The sequence below is a fragment of the Heteronotia binoei genome, chromosome 12, assembly GCF_032191835.1.
Source record: "Heteronotia binoei isolate CCM8104 ecotype False Entrance Well chromosome 12, APGP_CSIRO_Hbin_v1, whole genome shotgun sequence".
NCBI classification, from domain to species: Eukaryota; Metazoa; Chordata; class Lepidosauria; order Squamata; family Gekkonidae; genus Heteronotia; species Heteronotia binoei.
Window position 1 is genome coordinate 57,535,842 of NC_083234.1, and position 19,142 is coordinate 57,554,983.

Below are 19,142 nucleotides of genomic sequence, written 5' to 3' on the forward strand. Positions count from 1 at the left end.
GTAGAGTTTTGTGAATATCTCCCTTATCCATGATGTCTCTTTCTCCAGATGCACTTTAAGCAGTTAAAATGAAATGAAAGATGTATTCGGGGTATGCAAGTGTTGTTAGAAGGCAGGGTGAGATCTTTGAGGGATCCTACAAGGGAATGTATGGGATAGCTGTAACTCCATCTAGGCAGTACTTAAAGCTTGTAGTTTAGGTCGGGCTCCTTCGTATTCCTCTCTTTTTTGTAAGGTAGTTATGTTACTTATGTTACCTTCTGCTATACCATCTGTCATCATAATAGGGGATATGCTCTCTTAGTTGAGAGAAAGAGCTGTCACACCATACAGAAGGAATTTATATGTACATGAGATTGGGTTTTGTGCTGCCTTCCTTCCAAGGAGCTCTGGCACTGCACATCTTCTCATCTCAGCTTTATCCTCATTCAACCCTGTGAGGTAGGTCAGGCTTCAAAAAAAGTGACTGGTCTGGGGTCGCCCACTGAGCTTCATGATTAGGTAGGGATTTCAACTGTGATCTTGCCACTCTGTAGTCTACTACTTTAACCACTGCTCTACACTGGATTTCAAAGTGTGTTAATGCTAATGGTTAATGTGTTTTGGAACAGCAGCCATCTAGCAAAGTTACTGTCATCCACCCCCATGGGCAAATGAGTAATTCTGTTCACCTGAGATAAGATAAAACTGACTCCAAGTGAGCAAAGATTTACAGACATTGTGTATTTGTGTGTGGGGGGGGGGGGCTAAGTAAAATGATCCTGGTCTGTGAAAACTTCCGCGTGTGGATATATTTTTCAAGGCTAGTTGATGATCGGAAGCATGCCTGTTGTGAAGCCATGCACTACATTTGTTCATTTGTAAACATGAACATATTTTTGGGACCCTTTCCTAGTACGTCCCTGGGAAGAGCACTGCAGTCAGGGAACAAGAACTTACTGGTGGTCCCTGGCCCAAGAGAGATCTGACTATCCTCAACAAGGTCCTGGTGGAATTCTCTGCCTGTGGGACCTGCTACCATTTTGCTCATAATATACTCGATTGCCAATTACACACAGAGTCTCGTAACAAACTTCTACCCTTATACTCTGTTCTATTTAGAAGCCAATATAGCACAGTTTGATATCTGCTCAATGATACGTTTACAGAAACTACTAATACGGTAGCTAAATTTTTAGCAGAAGCAGTTCTTAGATATAGGCTTTTTATATGAATTGTACTTTTTTGGATGAATTTTAATCACTGGAAGTGCATGTTGCAATGTATCTTTTAATACTGTTATGCCATTAAAGGTAATTTGATTTGATTTACTACCATTTTGTAGGGCATTTAAGGCAGTGATGTTCTACCTGACATTTGGTTGAGGACAGTGATGCAACAGTATACAGTCTGGCACTCTTCCTCTCCCTCACCACCTGAAAAACCCAGGGTGCTCATAAATTGTAACTTTTTTGCCAACTTGTAAATAGGGACTTTTTCTTGGAATTGTGTTTTAATGTAAATTTTAGTGCAAATTATTTATTGTGTATACACGGCTGTAAACTGCCCAGAGGCCTACTCGCGGGGAAGGGCGATTAATAAATTTAATGAAATAAATAAATAAAACTCTCTGGTATGTGCCTCACCTTTCTTTGGCATTTATCGTGGCAGACTGGAGAGCCTTGCTTCACTGTGTGTCACCAAAACTTGGGAGAAAAATATGAAGGAAATCAGTTGGGAACTGCTCTGGTAACTGTGTGTTTTATTTGTTACGGTTTTCATATCTCTTTCTCCTCCTTCCTGCTTAGAACTTGGAGCCGTGCACATGATGAACTTGTATGTGTCGCTGGGAGGAAATGAGGGTTGCATCCTTTGGAATGTTTCAGGAAGGAGTATTGAGAGGGCTGCATAGATATAATCCAGCTAAAGCACCTCTGAGTCCTGTTGATTGTTAAACAGAAAAGCCCTTAAAATCTACATTTGAATTCAGCGTGGATTTAAAACATGCCTAACTCATGGGCACAATTCAGCTAGTCTTCACATCCTCTTCTAAAATAAGCTTTCTGCTTTCACTCTTAGTCTTGGGGAAATGTGCAGCATCCTCAACTTGTAATTGTTGAGCTAAAAAGGTGAAAGTATTTCATATTCCTGGGTACCAGCCTCTGGTTAATTTAAGACCTTGAATCAAGCCTTTTGATTTCAGCCCTGTACAATGAAGATCACCAGTTCCCCAAGTAGCGGCATCAAACTTTTGGGTGCCCTGGCTTTTCCCCCAGCTCCTTATAGTTGACATTAGCATCTTACTATCCCTGCTAAGGCCTCTTCTCGCATGAACCTCCTACGCACTCTGACAATGAACATTCATGCATAGCCAGGTATGCAAATATTAAACATGGCCAGCAGGTAAGCAGCCAAGTGGGCTGTAAAGGAAACCCCCCCACGGATTTATAGGAACTGCTGTCATGTTTTGAGGTGGCCTGTGATGCCAAGTGCCTCTAACAGAAGGTTCTTGTGATTCCTTTTTTTCTAGCCCTGGTAGCCAGCCTACATAGTCAAGCCACTAGTCAGCTGTTCTAGCATTTATTAATTTTCTATTCAAGTGTAGTTCAACCTTGCAAATAAGTTTTCAGCTCTTACTTGCCTGCAGTCACCTTTTCTTGTCCCACCAGTGCTGACATTTCCTATTCACAAGTTAAAAGAAAAAGGACTAGCTCCTTTCCAATTTACAAAAGCTCTCCTTTCCTGATTGATACTTCTGCTCTTTTTTATTTTTATAAAGTATTTTTGTGTGTATGTGCTTGCATGCCTGGAAGTCATGGCCAACTTCTGGCAACCCCAAGTAGGGCTTGGATGTTTTTCGGAGAGGCGGCTTGTATTGCCTGCCTTTGTGTTCCAGCCTGGTGTTTCTTGGAGGTCTCCCTTCTCAGTACTTTCCAGGGTTGGCCCTGCTTGGCTTCTGAGATCTGATGAGATCAAGCTTGCCTGGGCTGTCTAGGTCAGGAGGCTAGTCCTCAGTTCTTTACTTGCCACAGGCAGCCAGGTGAGTGGCTGTGTATAGGTTTGGTGTCCTACAGTTTGGATAGAATGGAATTAATAAGCCAGCTGTCTGTGCCTTTTTCTTTTTTAACTTGGAGGACTGAGTGATTTGGGGCTAGGTGCTGCCAAAAACAGCTTCCTCCTTTTGTTGTTGTTCCTGTAGGTGTTAGGAAGTGAGAAGTGTTCTCAATGGTTCCACCATTGTTTTGCCTCACTCCCAACTTGTGTTTGACCTGCCTACTTTTGGTTTGGTAGTTGAGTCCTGTGTTGGCTGCTACAGGAAGCATTCAAGAAAAAAAGATAATTTCACTGAGGATTTCTAAGATGGGTGGGAATCCTTATAGAGTTGGTCTCAATTCTGAAATGCTGGATGTGGTCAGCTAGGACAGGGGTGGCCAATGGTAGCTCTCCAGATGTTTTTTGCCTACAACTCCCATCAGCCCCAGCCATTGGCCATGCTGACTGGGGCTGATGGGAGTTGTAGGCAAAAAACATCTGGAGAGCTACCATTGGCCACCCCTGAGCTAGGACATTGACTAAAGACTAAAAGCAGGCTCTCCTATTGCATGTGTTGAATGTATCTGTCTATTAGTCGAACTGAATGTAACCTAATCTATCACAAGCAACCAGTTTTCTTTCCTGCTTTGGAGCGACCAAGGAACACAACAGATTAAGATGATAGATGCAAATTTGATTCTCTGTTACTGACATCATCAAGGAGAGGGATCAAATTCAGCTCCTACCCCAATGTTGTGGTCCCTGATTACACCATTTTACTTTCTCCTGTATCAAGTAAGGAAGGTCAGTCGCTCCTATGAGCAAAAGCAAAGCACTGCACATGGGAAGGCAGATACATTGAGCATAATCTAGTTTACTATGTAACCTGCTTTTTAAAAAAAGATTTTTTAAAAAATGGATTAATTATGTAATTATTGTATTACATTTTTGTTGAAATTCCACCCTGATCCCATTTGCAGGGAGGATGGAATAAAAATCTGCTAAATAAAACATAAAATAATAAGCTCCATCTTTCTACTCCTGGCCCTCTCTGCCAAACAGTTTTGACATCAGTCAGGGACCCCTGCCATATATAAGGTAGCACAAGGTATGACTTCTTCAAGTCTCTCTTCAAAACATACTTTTACCCCTGACTTTTGGCTTGCCTTCTTCACCCTGAATCCAAGCCAAGGCTTTATGAATATGCAGCTACTTTTACCCACATACATTCATCTCTCAGTACTGACTTTTCTTTCTCCTTTTCTCCTTTTGACCTCTCCCAAAACTAAGGGTAATCTGTTGTACCTTAAAGACTTAACAGGTTTAAACTTACATATCAACAAACCTGTTAACCTTTAAGGCGCCTCAAGGCTCCTTTTTTGTGTTTTCTGCAATTGCTTAACATGGGCATCCTGTTGGAATTTGTTTTTCCCCACTGTTATAAACTGTAATCTTGTGGTCAGAGACCTTTTTGCCTACTTTGAAAGGGACCATGGAGAAATAAGAGAAGTAGCAATTTATAAGCATGCTGTCTGCATGTACCCCCACCCATTGCAGTGACAGAGAGCCAGTCCTGTGTAGTGGGTAGAGTGTTGGACTATGATCTGTCAGATCAAAGTCTGAATCCGCCCTCTGCCATGGAGGTTTGCTAGGTGACATTGGGCCAGTCATGTACACTTCCAGGCTAATCTACCTTACAGGGTTGTTGTGAGGATAAAGTGGAGGAGAGGAGAATGATGTACGCTACTGTTGGTACTGAGTGAGGAAAAAGGAAGGGTGTAAAGGAAGTAAATAAATGTTGCAAAAACCAGTTCTCTCCCCCCCCCCCTCTGCAAAATGGGGTTTGTTTGTGTTGGTTAAGCATACAGTGGACTTCACTTTTATAGCTGCTGTGCCGCAGGGCGGGTTAATAAATTCAACAAGCCCAAATTACTCTATTCTGCTTTTTTAATCTTTTAAAGAAGTTGAATAGGGTAATTTGGGCTTGTTGAACTCTTTAATGTCTAAATGCTCTGAGCCCTCTCTCTTCTTTTGATGTGTTGTGATGAAAATTTCCATATTTTATACTGAGCTGTCCAAATGAATACGTTTGAGTCTGCTGAGGTATCGTCAGCTGTGTATTGTATGTGTTCTTAATATTTCAGTTGCTGTCCGGGAAGATGGGTGGTTGTGTTTTAGTAAAGCACTCTCCTGATTATACACTTCTTTTGTACACTGGTATGATAGCATCCATTATGCAATGAATTCTGCTTCTGTTGTAAGCTTATAGCTCCCTCTGACCTGTAGGATGAGATGAATACATATGGCTTCCTCTGTTTTTCAATCTGATCATATGTTCACATGTTTAAGATGAAAATGCTTGAATGTAATGTCAGAAGTATTGGGAGTATTTATGGAAATTAATGTGTCAGAGGGCTGCAGACATTATGTAGCTTATATGTCTGTGTGGAACCCATGTCCATAAGAAGTCCTTAGTGCTTTTATTTATTAATTTAATTTATATCCTGCCCTCCCCACCAAAGGCAGGCTCAGGGTGGCTCACAAACCAAGGGTCGACACAAGCACATCAGTGTGACCAATTCAATAAACAACAATAAAAACATAAAAACAATTTAAAACAATCGCATGTGCTACTATCATAATTTCAGGCAGTGATTTAATTCTGGTGGTTACCTATACTCAGAGGTCTCAGGATCGCTGTAGCGTAGTGGAGTAGGCCATTGGTGGTGTTCTTATGGGCCAGTCCCATTGCTGCAGATGTTACCATTCATGTAAATGCCTGGTGGAAGAGTGCCATTTTGCAGGCCCTGTGGAACTGTAAGAGCTCTCGCAGGGTCCTAACCTCCTCTGGCAACTCATTACACCAGCTAGGGGCAGCAACAGAAAAGGCCCTGGCTCTCGTTGTTTTGAGCTTCGCTTCTCTGATGCTGGGAACTGTCAACCGGTTTTGAGACCCGGACCGAAGTGCTTGCTGGGGCATGGGCAGGGAAAGGCGGTCCCTAAGGTATGCAGGACCCTGGCCATATAGGGCTTTAAAAGTAATAACCAGCACCTTGAAGCGAATCCGGTACATTATCGGTAGCCAGTGCAGTGCTTTCAGTACAGGCTGAATGTGTTCCCATAAAGGAACTCCCATAAGCAACATTTATGTGTTTGCTCATTTATGTGTCTTTGAACAACTTAGAAATAACTTCCTGATGGAGCAGTTCCTCAGTGGAACAGGCTTCCTTTGGAGGTGGTGGGCTCTCCTTCTTTGGAGGTTTTTAAACAGAAGCTAGATGTCCATCTGACAGCAATGCTGATTCTGTGAACTTGAACACATCTTGGGCAGGAGGGGTTGTAACAGTGCTTAGTTCTCGTGGCCTCTTCTTACATGCCCAGGGAAATGCTGTTCACCACTTTGGGGTCAAGTAGCAATATTTCTCCAGGCCAGTTTTGCCAGGGATCCTGGAGAGGGTTTTTTTTTTTTTGGAGGGGGAGCATCTTCTGGAGTCGGGTTACTGCATGTGTGTGTAGTGAGGAGATACTTGTATTTTCTGCATTGTGCAGGGGGCTGCTCTAGATGACTCTGGAGGTCTCTTCCAACTCTGTGGTTCTATAACTAGTGTAACATCTCTGTAGTGCCAGCATTTTGTCATGCAGTAAATTTATAAACAAATGCTGGAAGTTACTCCTATTTGCTTCCTGGAATTCCTTCTGGGAAGCAGCATATCCACCTCAGAAACAAATACAATCTATGTGGGAGAAGATATGTGGAGACTCTTGTAGCTCTTGCTGAGTGGCTTTTAAAACAATCCTGTGAAAACATATGTGTGAAAAAGATGCACCAGAGTGGTTTTCTCCGGCATGATCATGCAAGAGAGGTTCTGTATTCCTGATTAATCTACTCAGAGGGCTCCTCCTACACTCACCTGTACAATCTATTTCTGTAGTTACTTTGGGAAGTGAATAGTTGACAGGATGGGGTACATACATTTAAAATATATAAGATCAGATAATTTTTCCATATGGCCATGCTCTTGTAATGCCTTTGCAAAGTAGTTCCAACTGCCCTGCTGGAGTTGTGTCCAGGATTCCAGCATTTAGCGTATGTGCTAGCCTAGTAGTGAGAACATCTTGTCTTAAGCACTGTCTTGCTTGCATAATACAGTGATGTGCCTGCCACTACCATTCCTCTCCTGTAGTCATGAGTTGAAAGGGGCCTTGTTCCCTGCAGGAAATCCAAATGTAGAGCATCCCTAATACATGCCTTCTTAGCCTCTGCTTGAAAATCTCTAGCATTCTTCCACTACTCAAGGTAACTGGTAAGAAGATGATGATGATGATATTGGATTTATACCCCACCCTATATTCTGAATCTCAGAGCGGCCTACGATCTCCTTTACCTTCCCCTCCCACAACAGACACCCTGTGAGGTAGGTGGGGCTGAGAGAGCTCTCACAGAAGCTGCCCTTTCAAGGACAGCTCTGCGATAGCTATGGCTGACCCAAGGCCATTCCAGCAGCTGCAAGTGGAGGAGTGGGGAATCAAACCCAGTTCTCCTAGATAAGAGTCCGCACACTCAACCACTAAACCAAACTGGCTCTCAGACCTTTTGGGAAACTTCTCATCATATATTCAGTTGAAATCTACACTTCTGTTACTTAAACCAGTGAGATCTTCTATACGGATTTTGCACTCACCTTACGCCACTCTCACGTTCATCTTCTCAGTGTTTTCGTGCAGCAAACAGAAACCGCTAAAACCCAGTTTCTGTTGCTGTGCATAAACGCCAATCCTTGCTACAGCCCCAGGGCAGATAGTGGGAAATCAGAAGAACGCTGTGCTGAGAAGACGAACGTGAGAGTGGCGTAGGGTGAGTGTGAAATTGGTCCTAGTGTTCCCCATAGGAGCAACAGAGAACAAAGCTTTGTATGTGATAGTCCTTCAGGTCCTTACCAGCCAGAGTGGGGGGAGCTGGGTGTGTTCTGTGTCTGGGGTTAACTTAATTCATACATGGCCGGAGTGAGGCCCCATAGCCCGTCCTCACCAGCGCAGGCACCCTAGAATATTCCCAGTATTCTCTGTAAATGCAGGTTTTCCTCTGCAGACAAATCAGATGCAGAATAAGAGAAGGGAGCTTGAAACCCAGTGGTGTAATGCATCTTGGAATATAATACCCTGGCCAAGAAAACTTGAGTGAGGCTTTCCTAAAGCAACTTCAGAAGTGCCAGTAGACATTGGCTGGGTATCCCATTTTGTTGTTAGTTGTGAAAAGCAAAAGCTTCCTGCGTGTGTTCTGAGTTGCTTTCCACAACCCAATTGGGATCTCATGGGCTTTTGAATCTCAGGCTATATGCATTTCCAGTCTCAAACTGCTTTTTTCAAGGCTGGGGTGTGGCATTGTTGGAATGCAGGTTTTTGAAAAAAACGGAATACTCATAAATGTCGCACATCTAGGTGCATATGAGAGGTTAGGAGCGGGCAAAGCCTCAAGCAGCATCTTATAAATTCATGCAACATTAGTTCATGGGGTGGTTTTTCAGAAACCACAAGGACACTTGGCTCTGCTTGTATTATGTAGTAGGTTCAAACTGTTCCAGGGATCTGAAGAGTTCTTGGAAGCTCATCCAGGCTTTCTCACTGAGAACAGCCTTGAGGAGAAGAACTGTAGCTCACTAGAGTTTATGCTTGTCCTGCAAAGAATTTTAATCCTGGCATCTCAGTTAGCAGGTGAAAAGCCTTTTTGTGTGCTGGAGGCCCTAAAAAGCCAGTCAAAATAGGCTGTGCTGGGCTAGGTGGATCAGTTGCCAGGTCTGGTAGAAGGCAAGTTTTTGTGTCATTTCATACCACTTGTTCTGAAAGAGCAAGAGTCCACTAGCCAGGCCCGTAGCCACAGGGGGGCCAGGGGAGCTGGACCTCTTTCTTCAACCCCGCCCCCTCCAATCTGTGTGGTCTCTCTGTCAGTCAGCGAGATTCCTGGCCGGCGTGGAGCCCTTGCATGGGCTGCTGCTGCAGCAGACCTAGGAGGTAGAGGGGGTGGTCAGCAGCGTGGCGGGGAGGAGCAGCAGGTGACTGTCACAGGGCTCGGGTGGCATCTGCTGGGGCCCACATGGAGCGCCCTCCCCACCACTGCCAGCAGCCCCAAGGATGCCCCTGCTGTTGCCGCTACAGGGCTGAGAAGTGGAGGAGGAAGCAGTGCGGGTGTTCAAGAGCCAGGCAGAGGAGGGGGCCTTTCCTGGGAGACCCGCCTGAGGGCTGCAAGGCGCCCGCAAAACCCACCTCTCCCAGGCAGCTGTAACCCAGTGGCCCCAGCTTTCTACCTGGCCAACCAGCACACTTACTTGGAGAGTGCCATGTCCCCTTCCTGTTCCTCGATGGCATGGGGCCTCAGCTTCACCATGTCAGTCCAGGACCAAAATTGACACAAGCAAGGGAGGCAGGGAGTGAAGCTCCTGTCTGGGTCAGGGAAATGGAACTGCACGACTGCCTCGGTGGCTCTTTTTTACATTTTGTAAAAATGTGATGTCATTTGACATTATTTTGGGCCCCAGAGCCCCCCCCACCTAAACTTTTACCCCCTGTCCCCCTAGCATTTTCTGGCTACAGGCCTCCCATAACAAAGTTTGTGGCGGGGGTTTTGTGAGTGACTGCTCATTTCTTCAGAAGGAGCCAGTCATTTTCCGAGCACCCTGCAACTGCAGCATGAAAACGATTTGTAATGTTCACTGTGGAAACCTGACAAGGGAGGGAACTTCCATATCAGGGTTGTAATGATTACATTTAGCAATATGATCTTCCAGAATGGGTTGTGTTCTCAACATCCGCATAGACTCCTGTGAAAGTGAATCTGAAGTGCACAGTCATCTCTCGACAATATTTCCCTTGCGCTTCCCATTTTGCTATATCCAAGTATCACTTTTATTCACACAGTTTTAAGCACTTCTGAAACAGAGCACATCTTAGTCGTTGGGGTTGAGGTTCTTTCTGCAGAAATGCTGCAAGCAGCTTTGATCTCTGATTTCTAGTTAGGGATGTTCTAGGCTTCCGTGGGGCTGGGAAAAGATGCCAAAGCCAAAGGAATGGGTAAAAGTTTCACAAAGGCCAGAGCTGGAAATATGCTTAAGATTCTGACACATTTTCAGGAGAGGGTCCTTTGACAAGGCTAAGTAGATGTCTCAAGTGGGGAGTGACAGTGTGGAGACACAGACGGCCTCTTTTGGAGGCACAGAAATAATTACATACGAAGTACTCTTGCTACTTTCAGTGATGCTTGCCCTGGAGAAGAGGCTCTTTGGAAATCAATAAGAACACATTTGGCTTCACTCAGGAGAACTTCCTGATGGGTTTTCCCTTGTTAATTAAGGTTTTCATCATGACAAGCCAGCCCTGACCACTGAGATCTCACTCTGATTCAGCATCAACTTTTCAGGGTACCAAACAACTTCAGCGTTCTTAGACATCGGCACAAAATATTTAGGTGCCTGATTGACCAGCTATCTTAAGTCTCTCTTTAAAATAATCCTGATTGTGGCATGGGACAGGTTGTGTGGATTTTATCCAAAGTGTGCGATTTCTCTGACTTGCCCTGGATTGTTCAGGCTAGCCCAGTCTCATCAGATAAGCAGCACTGGCTAGTATTTAGATGGAACAGTAGGTTTTGATGCAGAGGCAGGCAATGGTAAACCACTTCTGAACTTCTGTTGCCTTTAAAACCCTGTGAAGGCACCATAAGTTAGAAAGCACAACGACTGAGATGTCTGGTATTTTCTGCTGCAAGAGGTAGTGGTGTCCACTGCCTTTGAAGGATTTAAAGGGGGTTTTTTTTGTTAAATTCATGGAGGGTTCATCAGTGAGTAGCTGATAACCAGAGTAGTTAGATGGACTCTTCAAGTTCAGAGGCACTGTATCAATGAATACCAGCTGCTGGAGGCAATAGTAGGGGTCAGCTGTTGCCTTCATGATACTTCTTTTAGGTTGCTGGAGGCATCTGCTGGACCACCCTATGAAACAGAGTGGCAGACCTAGATGGGTGTCTAGAGTTAGATTCAGACTAAATTTTCTAGCGGCAGAATGAAACTTTCCTGTCTTCCAACCACAGCCCATTGATCTCTGAGAAATGCTACTTCTAAGGGATGAGGACCCTGTGGAATACCAAAAGGGGTGGGGTCAGGAGCCATCAAGGAGAAGCAGAGGAAATTGTTGGGAGCCAGCCCCTGATCTGGTCAATGCATTCTTATATTCTTTACTGTTTGAATATTCACAACTAGAAACTTAAACTTCTGTTGACAGGAGTGTGTTTATTCCCTTATTGTACATAAGGGCCCTTTGTGATGTGAACTTCATTTTGAGATGCATAAGGTTTTGGAGAATCTGTCGGTTTGCCTAACTGAAAAGTGCAAACTAGCAAGTTAGGGGGGAGCTGCTGGTGGTGGTGCTGCTACAGCAGTATATTGCAACCTAAACAGACTGACTCAAAGTGATTTCCTCAATAACGCTTCTGTTCCAAAGCCCTCCTGTGACACACTATGTCAACAGTGCACCACCCAGCATGGCTATATAAAATCTCTTGTAAGGACTTGTTTGTAGGCCTACTTAAAGGGAGTCATTTTGGAATGGAGACACAGTTCCCCTTTAACAGTCAGTAGAAGCTATGCTGTGCTGGAAGGCAGTTTTTGCAGAAGAAAGTATAGGGAGGTGCTATGGCTCCATGGAACAGCACACATCTTGCAGATGGTCTCCAGTGTGATCCCTGGCATCCATGAGTCCATTACAGGAGGAAGGAAGGTGGGTTAAAATGACTTGAATACATTTCTTGTTAAAAGACTCAGGGTAGCAAGTCTGAAAAAAGACCTTCTGCTATGGAGAAGCCAGTCAAAGTGGACAGTTCTGAGTTAGATAGATGAGCAGTCTGACGAAATAGAAGGCAGCTTCAGATGCTCCCTGCTGTTAGAGTGCGTGGCACTTTCACCCCTTCCATTTGCAAACGATTGGCTGTGTTTGCGTGAGATGGCATTGAAAAGTATTCTTTTTTTTTTTCTTCTTCTGAGTGAATAAAATCATCCCACGCAATGTTGTGTGAACATCTATTCTGAGGAGGATGCATTATCATAAAAATGCTGAATAGTTCTTCTCTGACTAAATTGCTCCTTTGTGAAACATCAAGTTAAGAAAACAGCAGAAGTGCACGCTGCCACTGTTTCGAAACAGAGCCTTTATGAGACCTTGTGAAAAGAGGCTGTTTTGTGTGGGGGGCTGTATGTAAATGTGTGTAATTTTTTTTAGAAAAACATGATTTTTGTTTTTCAAAGCCCAGCTTGGTCTAGATATTGCAACCAGCAGGAGTCAAAGCAAATATGTTACCGTGCAGCAGAAGCTTTTGTCTGTGGCACATCTTTAGAATGGAGCCTGTGAGGAAGTACCTCTTTGTAAAAATGAATTCGTTGAAAGATGGTTTCTTTTTTTTTGAATATACAGAACAATCTAATAGCACTCATTGTAAGGTGCCTCCAAAGTACCAATACTTTCTTTTATTAATTTATCCAAATGTGTGAATGTAGATTTCTATATGAATGTAAGTTTATCTGTATTTACTCCCATAATCCAATGTTTTATTTTGTTTTGGTATTTCTTTTTCTTTTGGTTATAGTATTTATTGTTATTGTTTGATGATTGACAGTTAGCGTGTGTGTTTTGTATGTTTTATGGTTGAAATTAAATTTTAAAAAGAAAAAAGAATGGAGCCTGTGATGTGAGCACATCCAGGCACTTAGTTGAAGCTGATCTACTGTTTCCTCCCCCCCTTTTTGCAGTGAGTAATCTACAGTTCTGCTGCCCTCCGCCCCCCCCCCCCAAGATGGTGAAACTGGACATTCATGCTTTGGCTCATCACCTCAAGCAGGAACGGCTCTATGTAAACTCTGAAAAGCAGCTCATCCAGAGACTGAATGCTGAAGTTCTGAAAACTGCAGAAAAGCTGTACCGCACGGCCTGGATTTCCAAGCAGCAGAGGATTAACTTGGACCGGCTGATCATAACAAGGTGATAGCAGGTGTATCAGAAACCAAAAATCCAAATCTCTCGGTTTTCCCTGTTCTCGTTAGATTCCGCAAACTGAGTTAAGGGGGTTGTATCTGACCATTCTGCTCAGCTAATGGTGATGTGTTCCTCAGGTACCAAGAGCTTTTCACTGATGCAAAAGGCTCTTCCTTTGAGCTCCTGGCACCAGAGAAATGCAGCACCCAATGGGCAGATTGGTAGGAGAGGTCAGTATCTTCTGCTTGACTTTTTTTCTCTTCTACTGGTAAAGGGGTGAGCAAAGAAGAGGAATTATGAAGATCTTTGTACTATGAAGCACTGCCAAAATTGTACCAGATAACTTATTTACTTTAAAAAAATCCTCTCAGTCTTAAGAATATATATATATCAAGGCAATTTTTAAAAATTCCTGGTAAAAGCAGCAGCATTCGCAGAGGCGTCAAACTAATTTGTTAGGAGGATCAGATCTGACGTTTTGTCGAGTCGGGTCATGCATGCCATAAAATGTAACACAAGGTACCAGAGGTACAAACTTTATAAAGGTGATTCAGATTCAAAGGTGATTCACCTGCAATAGCAGGTGAATGACAGTGGCAAGCTTGATTGGATTAGGTGTGATATGCAAAGAGGAAGTAGAGGTTGAGACTAGCATTGGTAATGAGACAGGCGATCTAGGTCTCAGTTCAGTCCAGGGGGATTCACTGCAGGAGAATGCAAAGAATAAACGGACAAAAGCGTGCTATTAGAAACCACAGCATTAAAAAAAAAACAGTGCGGGGACATTTTTTCCTTCCAGGACATTCAGTTTCTGACCTAAGAGGAGCAGTTCTCTTCCAGAGGAATTTCAAAGGAAGATTAGAAAGAAAGACTGCTGAATTGCAACTGATAATGACGCTCAAGACAATGCATCTTCCTGGACTGAATTGAGACTTAGGTTTAGTATCTAATTACTATCGTCTGCTATTGTCATTTGGCATCACTCAATTTACCAAGATATAAGGACCTATGGACTCATATTCTAGCTATATCTGAAGAAGTGAGCCAGTGACTTACGAAAGCTCATACTCTCCCATTATGAAAGTCACGGAAAAATCTTGTGTTAACCAAAACTGGACTCAGGTAACTACCAGTGAAGGTGCTGAGAAGTGCAGATTTCCCCTTATTCCCCCCCCCTAGGGTAGTAGAACCTGCACACATTAATAACCATACATGTAGGGAGCTGCATTGGGGAAGGAGGTGAAATAATTCCCTTCCATCTTTAGTGCAGCTTATTTTGTTGGTCCGTGGGGTCCCACAACACTGAATCAGCTTTCCTGGGGCTGGAAAGAACTACTTTCAGGGAGAGAAACAAAGGAAAAATCCATGCTTCTTGTGTTCACAGATCATTGTATTCCAACCCCATGTTTTAATAAAAAGCCCAGTAGAATCCAAATAGGTGAACAGTGTAATGGTATTTGTAATGCCAGCCCTGTGGACAAGTGCTGAGAAGATGCTTCTCTTATGCTAGGGGTTATTCTGGTTGCACATAAGGAAGAAGTTGGAAGGCATGTGTTAAGTTTAGAAAAGGACTAAATTGGGGGCTCATACACCAAAGGTAACATGCACAAAGCGTAATTAACTTTTAGAATTCACTGCTGCAAAATCTAGTGATGGCTGCTAGCTTAGATGGGCTTTAAAGGGTGTTAGACAAATCTGTTGTCTTCCAGTAAGCACTGTCTTTATAGCTAAATTAAACTTTTTAAACTTATGTGTTCCTTAGAACACGTTGCTGGGAGCTTGTGGAAGCATCTGGTTCTCCGCTGTTGGAAACAGGATGCTGGACAAGATAGACCTTTGGTCTGATTCAACAGTTCTGCTTTTAGTTTCATGTGAGAATCTTTAAGACTCCCAGGTCTCCGATGTTGCATTTCTCAATGGTTTCATTTTTTTTAAAGTGCTGAAGCTTCCCCCGCTGAATGCTGCCAGCATGCCAAAATCCTGGAAGACACACAGTTTGTGGATGGGTACAAGCAACTGGGGCACCAAGAAACACCCTATGGAGAATTCCTCAACAGGCTACGCGAGAATCCTCGTCTTATTGCTTCTTGCCTGGTTGCCGGAGAGAAACTCAACCAGGAGAACACTCAGAGCGTCATTTACACTGTGTTTACCTCCATCTACGGCAATTGCATCATGCCAGAAGATGAAAGCTACCTCCTCCAGGTGTTGCGTTATTTGATCGAGTTTGAACTCAAGGAGAGTGATAATCCCCGTCGGCTCCTGAGGCGCGGCACTTGCGCCTTCAGCATTTTATTCAAACTCTTTTCTGAAGGGCTCTTTTCGGCCAAGCTTTTTCTCACTGCCACCTTGCACGAGCCCATCATGCAGCTCCTAGTTGAGGATGAAGACCACCTAGAAACCGACCCCAACAAACTGATCGAGCGCTTTTCTCCCACCCAGCAGGAGAAACTCTTTGGAGAGAAGGGCAGTGACAAATTCAGGCAGAAAGTTCAGGAGATGGTAGAGTCAAACGAAGCCAAGCTGGTGGCCTTGGTGAACAAGTTCATTGGTTACCTCAAGCAGAACACCTACTGCTTCCCACACAGCTTGCGATGGATTGTATCCCAGATGTACAAAACGCTGTCATGTGTGGACAGGCTGGATATTGGGGAAGTCAGAGCCATGTGCACAGACCTTCTCCTGGCATGCTTCATTTGTCCTGCAGTGGTCAACCCAGAACAGTACGGGATTATTTCTGATGCTCCAATCAATGAAGTGGCAAGATTTAACCTGATGCAGGTAAAATATTTTCTTTAAAAAACACAACATACATACGCTCCAACAGAGGAGTGAACAGTAGCAGCAAGAAGGCTGACAATGGAGTTGTGACACCATAGGAATTAATTTGTATGTTTGTGTTTAAAATATATGCATTCTTTTTCCCCCCCACAGTCTGCATACAAATCAGTGGCTATTTAAAGAATTTTAAAAATTGACTGTAGAATGTGTATTCTACGTTTTAAGGAATGAATGATGTTTCTAGATGGTGGATTTTTGGTTATTCTGCCATGAAGGTAGTCCAGGTGACAGATGTAGTAGTAAGGGTTGTTGCAAATGCTGGATTTGCCCAAGGGCTGTGTTTGCACAATGCTACATGTCTTCTGTACCTCTTCTTTCTGGATGTTATTGCTCATAGTTCTGACTAGGAGTGTGCAGTCCTCCCCGCACCTCCCCTGGTATTTTTTTGGTTCAGGGCTATTGTACCCAATTTTTTTTTTTTTGTATTTCTGAAAAACCCCAGATTTTTTTGAAATCCTGAATTTTGATTTAAACCACGCTGCAGGAGAAGCTGGCCTCAGCAAGCAGATTGTTCCCTGTGGCACAGTAGCTTCTGGGGCCGGCTTGTCCTGCAGCCTGGTTTAAACTAGGCTGCATGAGAAGCCAGCGCCAAGCCAGCAGGAACAGTCTGCTCTCCCCCCTCCCCCCAGCACAGCTGATTCTTGGGCTGTCTTCTGTAGGCCCTGTAAACTTTAAAGGGGCAGCAGTAGAAGTCTGACCACTTCTACTATTTACGGATTGTTCCCACCTCTTCGCTGTTTACAGATATACCAGTAATCCCCAGATATATCCAGTATTTTTTCCCACTTTCCCGAGAAAACTTGGATACATTTGGGAAGCTGGAAGCAGAAATATACCTGGAAGATACTGATAAAGTATTTTTGCAGTTATATTTTCAGCTTTGGTAGATCTGAGTGCACTCCCCTAGTTCTGGCTTAGCGTAATATTTATGCATTTGCTGAAACTTACACCCTTTTTTTCTGCCCTCATCAGGGCTACCAAGCTGGCTAGGAGATAAAAATAAGCATTTAAAAAATACACCTTGGAAACTATTAAAACATTAAAATTGCTAATACCATTAAATACCATTAAAATTGCTAATACCATTAAAACATTAAAATTGCTAATACCATTAAAATTGCTAATACAATAAAAACCTAATCTAAAATACCTCTATAAAACAGCTAAAACATGGGACAGGAAGGAGGGATCACCAAGGAAATACCAGATAAAACACAAAAATCTTCAGCTGCTGGTTGGAGGATAGCATCAAAAGGAGACAGTCAAGTCTCCATGGAGAGAGAGTTTCAGATTTTTGGTACCGCGACTGAAAAGGCCCTCTCCTGGGTTGCTACCTGTTTCCTCTCAGAAGGTGGGGGGCAGCCAGAGCAGGGAAGATAATTGTAGCAGTAGGGTGGGTTTTTGTAAGGGAATAGGCAGTTCTTCAGGAACTGGGACCCAAGCCATACAGGGCTTTAAAGGTCCACACCTGCACCTTGAATTGTGCCTGGAAACAGTTTGGGACTTAATGTAGGTGGGGTCTGGCTGGAGTGATAAAGTCCCTGTGACCCACTCAAGTCAATGTTCTGTCTGCAGTGTTCTATGCCAATTGAAATTTCCAAACATTTCTCAAGGGCAACCCCATTTATAGCACATTGTAGCAATCTACATTAATTAAAAGCTGCTTCTTTCTGGAGACAGCTAAATCCTTTCTGCTTTGCCATTACTCATTTAAAATAATTGCCAGTTCCTTCTGGCCAAACTTGACAGACCTGCCAGTCAAGATGCTTTATGGAAGGTAACAGTCTATGGGTGGAGGTGAACTTGTGAAAAAAAACCCCAAACCCCCTAAATTTATGGGCTGTTAAATTTGCTTTGCACTTCAGGGCTAGAGGAATAAAATATTTCAAATGGTACCTCAGTTCCTTGGTACTAGAATCAGATTTTGAGGAGCCTGGGATTTTCCCAACTCTTTATCACTGCGGGTCAGAAATTACTCTCTGTTTCATTACCCTGGTAAAGCCACAGCTGCATTCTTATCAAAACCAGCAACATATCCATCAAATATCAGACATGGTAAGCAAGGATGACCTCCAATGGAACCAGAATCTTTTCTAGAAGAGGGCTGGTTCTTATTTTTTTTTCCAGTGTTCCCCAGATGGCACAGATATTTGGTAAAGGAGGTGAACTTATAGATTTCCTCCCCCCTCGCAGGGTTAATAATTGTTGAGGGTTTGTTGTTCATAAAGCAGCTCTGCTCTTCCCGCAGAAAGAAACCCATGCTCAGGGCCAGAGAAGTGTTTTCAGAATTCTTGGAGCTATCTGCCAGGCCCCCAAATAACATACAGTAGCTATCTGCCATCTGGTTGTTTTAGGAGCCCAAGCACTCAAACATTTTCCAGCCATGGTAATTCTGAAAGTAAGGCCCTTGTTTTTTAAACTGCCCTCATGTGTTTTTCTCTTAAAAAGAAGGGCAGCATCCTAGTTTCTTCTTTCTATGGGTGCTGTTTCAGCATTTTTTTAAATTGTCAGGATTAACTTGTGGTGCCTGATATTTCTCCTCTTTGTAACTCTGAGCAATTTGCTCACGTGGTCATTTTACAGTAAAAGGGAAACTTTGGGAAACTGTACAGGAGACTTAAGCCTGCATTTAAAAGACTAGCATCTGCTCTTTGTGAAGATGACAGCTGTAATACTATGGTGCTGGAACTGAGTGTACTGAAATGCATTTATATGTTAACTTGTGATTCCTGAGAGGCTTTGCGGCTTCTGTGGCAGAACCTCTTTGGGTGGAATTCATCCCCCAGTCAGTTACCTATTTGTTGCCCTGCTAATTTGTCTGTCCCATCTCTGTCAATGGAACTGTCAGGCAGGAGGGGAAGCTGCTAAAGAGCTGCAGATATGGACTTCTCATGTTTTGCACCCGTGTTCCTCTTCTTCCAAGAACAGACCAAGTGCAGTCCTTTAAATAATTACTCCAGGCTAAGCCCAACTAGAGCCCTGTGGTGCAGAGTAAAACTGCAGTACTGTAGTCCTAAGCTCTTCTCACAACCTGAGTTTGATCCTGGTGGGAGCTGGGTTCAGGTAACTGGCTTGAGGTTGACTCAGCCTTCCATCCTTCCGAGATCTGTCAAATGAGTACCCAGCTTGCTGGGGGGAAAGTGTAGATGACTGGGGGAGGCAACGGCAAACCACCTTGTAAAAAGTCTGCTGTGAAAATCTTGTGAAAGCAACATCACCCCAGAGTTGGAAACGACTAGTGCTTGCACAGAGGACTACCTTTAAAAAAAAAATTA

The 19,142-nt window shown here is 43.6% G+C and overlaps 1 protein-coding gene across 5 annotated transcripts in view; it reads left to right on the top strand.

Annotated features, from left to right (window-relative positions):
• The window catches only part of GAPVD1 (GTPase activating protein and VPS9 domains 1), a 52,188-nt gene that overhangs the window by 3,739 nt on the left and 29,307 nt on the right, over positions 1-19,142 (top strand). For all 5 annotated transcript variants that reach the window (XM_060251762.1, XM_060251764.1, XM_060251761.1 and 2 more), the window contains exons 2-3: positions 12,804-13,032; positions 14,964-15,807. In XM_060251762.1, coding sequence (XP_060107745.1) covers positions 12,804-13,032; positions 14,964-15,807 — 1,073 coding nt within the window. The remainder of the gene's footprint in view (positions 1-12,803; positions 13,033-14,963; positions 15,808-19,142) is intronic.